The following is an 8,464-nucleotide window of genomic DNA, read 5'->3' as shown; positions in this document are numbered from 1 at the left end:
AATTCGAAATAAATCCAAATGAAGTTGGTCGTAGCCAAAACTATATCCTTCATTCCAAACGAATTTGTCAACGTGGATACCGTAGAACGCGCAACGTACTAACAGATATTTTATATCGTAGGACAACGAATTATAGCCCACCAAATAATGTAGAGTCCCATTTAGCGTGAGTAGTTGCATTGTTCGATCTAACAGCGCCTTTTCGGATTTAAATGTTTCTAGCGCGTTGATGCATTCATTATATCGCGGATAGCCGTCGTCCATAACGTACTCGCGGAGTTCGTCGACAGATTTATTATCTATTGGTAAATACGCCAATGTATACAAAACGTTCGTATGGGTGTGATGCATTGAAACGGTAAACAATACATCATCTACGTCCTCGCCCGTAGGTACTCGGTAGGGGTCGGTAGACACGGTCTCTATATCGAAAGTTATTATTGGTATTTTAGGTTGAGGCAATTTATACACTTTTAAATCGGAATCAAACCATCGAGAACAAATCTTTGGCACGATAAAGTCTACCGGCTCGCCGTTGAGTTTTTTCTCTCGTTGTCGTTTTAAAATCATTTCAAACATGATCTGTTTAGTAACATCCCAATACTGTGTAACCGATATATATCTATACGCTCTTGCGTCTTTTTTAAATTGGTAATATATCTCATTGGCCTCGGCTACGGTCGATGTAATAATTTTGATCAAGCAGCAAGGTTTGGCGGCGTTATAATCGACCAGCAAGTCGTGAAGAGTGAAATTGTTACACGTATACCATATCTCGGATACTTGGACTCGATATTTCATCAACGCGCATACTGTGACTAAAAGTTGAACGTCCGCAGTCACGGCGAATAGCCCAGGCTCGATGTTCATTGTCAATTTTGTGGCTTTTCCGTAAGCATCGCATCCGTATCCAATTATATCGTTATCGTTATCCATCCACTGCGTCACGAAAATCAAACCGGAGAAAGGCGACGTTTCATCTTTTTGCGCTTCAGTTAGATTGTTTAGCTTTCGCTTTGCTTCTTGCAGCAGTTGCCTTTTTAGTACAAAATGGTCGTTGGTCGCCGGATGGCGCGAGGTATGAGCACTGGACATGTTCGATGTTTAAATTTTTAGTTAACAACGAAGACGCGAGTATCGGCGCGCTTCCGTGAATTTTTTTGTATAGGTTAGTTCCGGGTTTTACGGTTTCAAATAACTTGTCGTAGGTATAATCGTATTTTAATAGTACAGTTTTTTCGTCGCTTTCTCCGCTCAAATCGCCAGATCGCGAATCGGATATAACGATTTCAAATTCCGCTTCCTCTTGGCGGGATTCGCATTCCTGCTTGTCCGTACTCGCGCTAGCAATATCTTTGCCGCGATTTGTTGATGAATTTTTACTTTCAACACGTTCACGTTTAGAATTCATAATTAATTTACAACCTGCATGGCGCACCGAACTTAGTTTTATAAATGACGATAGTATATTCGCGACCGAAATGAGTCTTGGTGACGGTCAATGGGGTGCGCGACGCGGCGCCATCATTGGTCCGCCGAGAGTCACGCGATTACGTTTTAGCATCCGCGTTTAAGGAAATTTGTTTTTTTCCCCTCCCCTCTCCTTTCTGCTTGCTAAAAAACGCGCGACCCATCCTTATAGTTCCTCTTAATCCTAATTTCCTCTTCATGAGCCCTGATGTAGCAAAAATAAAAATAAAAATATAATAATGGAATCGAGTATGCCGCTTAATTAGAATATATATATATATATATATATATATATATATATATATATATATATATATATATATATATATATATATATATATATATATATATATATATATATATATATAAATAAAGTTAAGTTAAAACTCGCTTATGAATGTTATAATCTGCTTCGAGAGCGAATGAAAGAACTCCGTTTAATTTGGAACTACCCTTCCAAGCGTATTCCACACCGTAATTCCATACTTTGTCTACTTTAGTCATATCTCTTTGCACGAGATATACGCCTTCCGGCGGTACTTGAACGCCATTCGCGACGATACTTTCCGAATCAGTCCACGGCTCTTTCTTCCATAAGAAGCTAGAAGGAACTGATCGGTATCCGGATTTAGGCACACCGTTCAAATTATAACTGAAATATTCTTCAAGTCTGCAATAATATCCCGGCCAAATGCCGTTGCATTGCCCACCAACCATTTGATTATCCATCGATAAATATATTTGCGAAGTTTCGGAAAACCCAATGCCTCGTGGAAGCTCGCTAACGAGGTTTTGGTTTTTATAATCCTTCGAAAAGGGTAAACGCGCGTTTAAACTAGCTATTTTTCTTACGCCAGCAACGTTATCCGTTAAGCGAATGCTGTTATACTGCTCGGTTATTAGTCCACCATCGATCGTTATTAATTGTCTATCAGGGTCGTCCGACGTTTGTTTCACAGGCTCTAATAGACCAACCACCAGTGGCAAACCAAAATCTTTAAAACTGCACGTGCGGATATAGTCGTTATAATTAGAATTTGGGATTTCAATAGACGTATCGTGTATGGAATTACGACACGGATCCAAGAGTCGGCTAGTCTTAAGATTATCAGCGATGGTCCTATTAAACACTCCGGTATATATGACGCGATCGGAATTCCACGGTACGATGTTTGACCAATCGGTGAATTTTTCATTAGCTTCTTTCACCAACAAAGGTTTGCAAACGGGCAAACCGTCGCTGTATCTAACGTTTTTCTCTCTCAAATCGCAAACGCAGTTTATTTTGTTAAGCGGTTGATCGATGTCGTCAATCTTTCCTTCGCAAATATTGACCGTGGTGCACGACCCTAGTACGTCGTCGTTTCCGATATATCCGGGATTTTTGCAAGTACAAATGAACATGTATTCGCTCGAATCGGCATTAATAGCGACTAAAGTAAAATCGCCGTGATATGGATTGCACGCCTCGGCTATATCGCTAATAGCAAGAGCGTATCCTTCGTTTTCAGATTTATTTCGTGGTATTTCGTGGGTCTCACCTTGGGCAATATACTCGGTATCTTTATTAAAATGTTGACATCTAACCGTCAACTCTTTGCATCCAAATAAGGTAGTCGAATCATTTATATCACACACGCGTAAACTTTTAGCGTTACAGTCGTATTCGTTACCCAAATTTACCGTTTGCGGGTATGGATCAAAATATACGTCGACGCTGAATCTAGGTATGCTTCTATCTAAAAATTCGAGCGTTTTGGTATTATTTTTAGCGGATATCACAGTAGCAATCAGTAATATTAGTAAAGCGAGTACTACCAAAAGCGAAAACCACAAATTATTCGTGTCACTTTTCATTTTCGTTTCTTAAACTTATAAATATATAAAATTTATAAATAACGAGGCGCTATAAATTATTAATAAATTATAAATTATTACTCCGCCAGGTTCTAATTGCGCGGTTTAAATAGAACAACTCACTATACCCACTTTTATTTTACCAACCGAGGAATCAACGAGTCGGTGAAAAAAATAAAAGGTTTAATACCTAAGAGTATTCATGACACGATTACGTAGTGCATCTTTAATTGCCAGAATAATTAGATCTATATATAGTTTGTGCGTACAAACTTGCTGTAAAGTGACGTCCGATTTTGATATTGACGACATCTCTTATACCAGCCCGGCGGCAGCCGAAACCGTTTATACTAAAAAGAAAGAAAGAAAATAATTTTGGAAAAATGCGAGATAGCGATAGCCTTCCGAGATTCAATCAGCCATCTTTAAATTACAAGACACCGCAACATACATTAAGAGACGCTTTAAATTTCTCTGAGGCAGCGGACGAAGGAAGAAATGCTGAATCCGGAGTAGATGAAGCGAAAAAAAATCTTATTGATATGTTGAAACAATTTAATAACTCGGAATACGTGTATCCTGGCATTGCTATTTTAGTTCTAACTCTCGTTGTCGCGCTAATACTCTTTCAAAACAAGTCAATATCTAAGGGTATTAAAATTCTTCTCATCATATTTCTCATTGGATTTATCTTCTATACGGTATTTCTGTTTAAAAATAAAAAATGAAATAACGCCAAAACAAAAACACGCTAATTAAATTAAATCTTTTTTTTTAGTATTTTATTTAGTGGTTTATTACACACAAAAGTTAAAATAACGCGTTTATGGGCTCACACGTTCACTTTTAATTTTTAACAAAATATAAGAACTTAAACTAGACAGCGGTACGATATCTCCAAAATATAAAATTTGATTATACATGTAATTGAAATCGCTTATTCTCGTAAAAATTGGTTCTATTCCGTTAAATATTAAAATATATCCCAGTTTAGATAGTCGAGTTCTATCAATATACGCGCAATTGGAAGTTTGCCGAGTAATGACTCCTAGCATGGAGAGCTCCGCCAATGCCGCATGGATATGTTCCATTACGTTCACCGTCCTGTTAGCTATCGCATCTATAATTATATTATTGATATTAACATGGGTTTGTTATAGCAGTTATATGATAATGTATAAAACTTATATACACAAAACAACCTCTCCCGAACCATTGAGTCTATTTGATAGCTTACGTCTATTATACTACTTAAGAACTCACGTTTAGCGGATTATAATCGATACGTGAATAATTTTAAGGAAGCTTGTGAAATAATTTTCGTTTTATTGGACTTTTATATCACCGACGATTCCGCGCGATCGCGTATCCTAGCCTGTTTGACTTCTCTCGGACTAGAGTCGCCGTATTGACGTTTTTGAGGTGTCGACGACTTTGACTCTTCTCTCGTCGTCGTCGGTTTCGTCTCGTCCTCCGTTGTGTCGAATTTAATATTGAATCCGTGGAGACCCAACACTTGTAGGACTTTATCGCATACCGGTTCGGATCGTAAAGCCAAACTGACCGTTGGTAGATTTTGCGAATCAAATCCGTTAATGTTCGTAAGGGTATCAACTTTCACGTCGAATAATTTTATATTCGTATACGGATGCAAAGTATGAATAACCAAATCGACCGGCGCTATAAGTTCTTCGTTGGGACCTATAGCCAACTCGTCAGACATCAACATATCGTACAGTTGTCCCGAAGGGATTCTACTAATTAAAGAGACGTCGCTGTATACGAGTTGGGCGTGGACTTTTCTTCCATCTCGAGTGATGCCCCAACAATCTTTTAAATCGTCAGTTTTTAGCGATATGACATTTTTCTGGCCAAACGAATTAGCCACTTTCGATCCGACATTTACGCGAGCTTCGTGATGCCCAGTTATGATGACTGTAATTGAATTTCCGCTTTGTACGGGTCTAATTTTTAAATTTTCGTACATTTGAGTCTTCTTTGGCAAAAAATGAATCAAGTAGTAAAAGTGGCTTCCGATTTTGGATACTTTTATTTGGCTATGTTTGCTGTTTTTAACGTAAGCTTCGTGTTCGGAAATTAAACATCCTATAAGCGATTCGTCTTTAATGTCGCCGTTTGTTTCGTCAATACTTACGAATCTAGCGTCTTTGGGCTGTTTTGCCGTTTTAAACGTAAACTCTATGGTTATACAGGCGTTGTAAAATATCGGAGGTATATGTTCCAAAATGCCGCTTTGAATAACTACGCCGTCTTCGATGCACGACCCGTACGGATTTCCAAAAACCGCTCGTAATTTTAAATTCCAAATGCTCGGTGGCTTGTAGTATTTCGCGTTTAAAATGGTGGACAAATAGTCACCCACATGTACCGCGCTGCTCGGCGTTCTTTCTTTTACGTACGGCGTATTCGTTGATCGTTTGCATTCGTTTAATAATTCGGACGAATCGTACATTCTTTTTAACGAGTCGATACCTTTTTTCTTGTTAGTTTCGGTAACTGGCACTGGTGGCTCGTTGAGATTTAATTTTTCTCGTAGTTTAGCGTACACTCGTTCAAACGCTGTCGTATCGTGCCCGCGAGATATAACGGCGAAATCAATGAGTCGTTTAATTTGATCCTCCGTCGCGTCCATACAGCAGGTTATACCTAAAGAGTTGCGTATTAATTTTTTATGAAGGTCGGACGTTATCATCGCTACGCTTCCTTTGATGTTATTTATCGTAACCGTAGATTTTGCCGCTGGCGTTTTGCGTAAAAATATCACGTTCAATTCTTTAGCCGTAATTGAGAGCATATCCGCTTCTGGATATTTAATTTCGTAACGTATCGTTTCGGCCGGTGAAAAGAAGGCGTCGTGCGAATCGGAATATTTGATCGGTATTGACGCTCGCGTTGAAAAAATTACGAACGGATGATAATATTTGGTAGTTACGTGCGGCAGGACGCGTTTCATGGCTAGTAAATCTTCCAGGGTCCACAATTTCGCGCAATCGGTAATATACCCGTCGATCACTAAACGATCGCCGTCGCCAGTAGATATTGATTTTAGATACGTATGCAATTTTCCACAATTACTTTTTTCAGTCATAATGACAAAATCAGCCAATACGTTTTGTTCTCCGGCCGATTTTAAATCTTTCGTGTTTAACATGCAAAAGAAATTAACAGCGTCCTCTGGAAAGGCCAACGCTTTAGAATTACGTACGGCGTCATTGGACGCGCGAGTTACGTTCGGTAGGAAATGAGCGGTTTTATTGCTGCGACCTTCGTGCAGAGTGTTGTCGTAATTTTGCGTGTAGTTTTTGCACCATTCTTCGGTTTCGAAAGTATTCTTTTTGCTTAAAGCTTGAAATAACGTGCCCAATTCAAACGCCACTGACATTTTAACGCACCCCACACCCTTCTTCTTCTGGCGCTTATTTAAATCGTAATCGATGTATTTTTTGATAATAGTCGCTCCGTTTAAAAATTGACGATTCTTTAAGTCATTCATATTGTACGGATAATCCAATATCGTATTAAACATTTGCAAATATTCTGAAGCCAGTATGGCGCGTTGAGTAAACGGGTTCGACTCGTTCAACAAGCGGATCCAATTGTTTGATTTTAAATTGTCGGAAACTTCGTAGTTATACGTCCATTGAACGACTTTGTCTTTATAGCTTAACGCCAAACCCTCACCATCAACGTACGTGTACCAATCGATAGTCTTCGTGTTTTTGTTTTCTCGCACGTGCATCGATAAAGCGTCAAATGTCGAAAAAGACGAGTAGACCTTCAAAACGCCTCTCAATATTACCGCTCCCCATTGCGCGCGGCTCGCGATTATCGCTGATTTGCCTCGTATGCGGTAATCCAAATACGACCCTAACACTATCGGTACACTCTTGTGGTTGACCCGCTTTCTCGTCTTAGATTCGTAGCAAATACAGGCCATATACGATTTTCGCTGATATACAATTTCCTCGATAAATGTAGCTTCGTCTTTATAAATTTCGTAACATTCGCAATCAATCAATAACATGTTACGTAGTTGATGATTATACGAACTCAAAAAGTACATTTCGAAAAACATAACGGAACGATGTCAGCTATCCGCTTGTCTGATTTGTTAATGATCTTTCGCGATTACGAGCCGTCACGATTAAAGATGTGGGAAATTGCGAGAACGTACGACCCTATACACCTGGCCGCGTTGCTATTCTTGTTAGAAAACGTCTCCAAATCCGGCAAAAAAGAACCAGTTACGTTCGACACCGACACGTTGTATAGCTTTTGTAATATTAGCGCCGTATCGGTTAGAAACAATATTAGTTTACTTATAAATAAGACTCCAACATTAAGTGTTGACCGTGTGATGGTCGACAGGCAACTATTTTCGTCGGATCAAGATTTAGACGATAGTAGCAAAAATACTCGAGAAAATATAACCGTTATAGACCTAATGCGAAACGTAAGATCTAAATCGCGTAGCAAAGTCCATACTGATCCATTGGTCGGTATGAGTACGTACGAAAAAGTAATGCGTCACAATATCGGAACGAAGCGCTATGGTCAGTTTTTATCGCACATGGCGAATTTATTGTTACCCGATAATTTGCAATCTGATAGAACCGATATAAAAGTAGATCAAGAGTCAATCACGCGCAAATATTTGCAATTTTTTAAGTCCGTGAAATTTCAAGATTGCAATAAAGACCCGAAAAGTTTTAGATTTATAACATTGCCGTCGTGTCGGCGTATATACGCTAAGCCCCACAACGTAAACAATGAATATATTACGCAACCGTTGTACCAGGGATTTCACGTGATTATGAATATCAACGAAAAAGGGACGAGGTGTTACAATAGATTCGGAGAATTACAGCAAAGATTATTGTATAATCTACACTTCGACATAAATTGTACGTTTGAAGCGATAATTTTGCCCGTAGATTATCTAAGCAACGAGCGATCGTGGCGTTATTGGCCATATAAACAAGATTTTGTCATTTATCCCGTAGATATGTTGCGATTTAAACAGACGGTTCTGATTGACACTCCATTTTCCGAGCGTATAAAGTATTTAAAATATGTTCGAAACGATCACGTTAGACCGACTTCGAACGACGCGTAC

The 8,464-nt window shown here is 39.0% G+C and overlaps 1 protein-coding gene across 1 annotated transcript; it reads right to left on the bottom strand.

Annotated features, from left to right (window-relative positions):
* Nucleotides 1-4,663: 4,663 nt before the first annotated feature.
* LOC149940913 (uncharacterized) lies at nucleotides 4,664-7,372 on the bottom strand. Its single transcript, XM_090179392.1, has one exon. The coding sequence runs from the start codon at nucleotides 7,370-7,372 to the stop codon at nucleotides 4,664-4,666; it is 2,709 nt and encodes a 902-aa protein (XP_090035518.1).
* Nucleotides 7,373-8,464: the final 1,092 nt, after the last annotated feature.

Source organism: Leiobunum rupestre, chromosome 6, assembly GCF_980474605.1.
Source record: "Leiobunum rupestre chromosome 6, qqLeiRupe1.1.hap1, whole genome shotgun sequence".
Classification (NCBI taxonomy): Eukaryota; Metazoa; Arthropoda; class Arachnida; order Opiliones; family Sclerosomatidae; genus Leiobunum; species Leiobunum rupestre.
The sequence above is the reverse complement of the archived record's forward strand: the minus strand, read 5'-3'. Positions and strand labels throughout refer to the sequence as shown.

Coding starts and splice junctions, on each gene's coding strand:
- LOC149940913 (XM_090179392.1), bottom strand. CDS start 7,372: ATGTTATTGATTGATTGCGAATGTTACGAAATTTATAAAGACGAAGCT.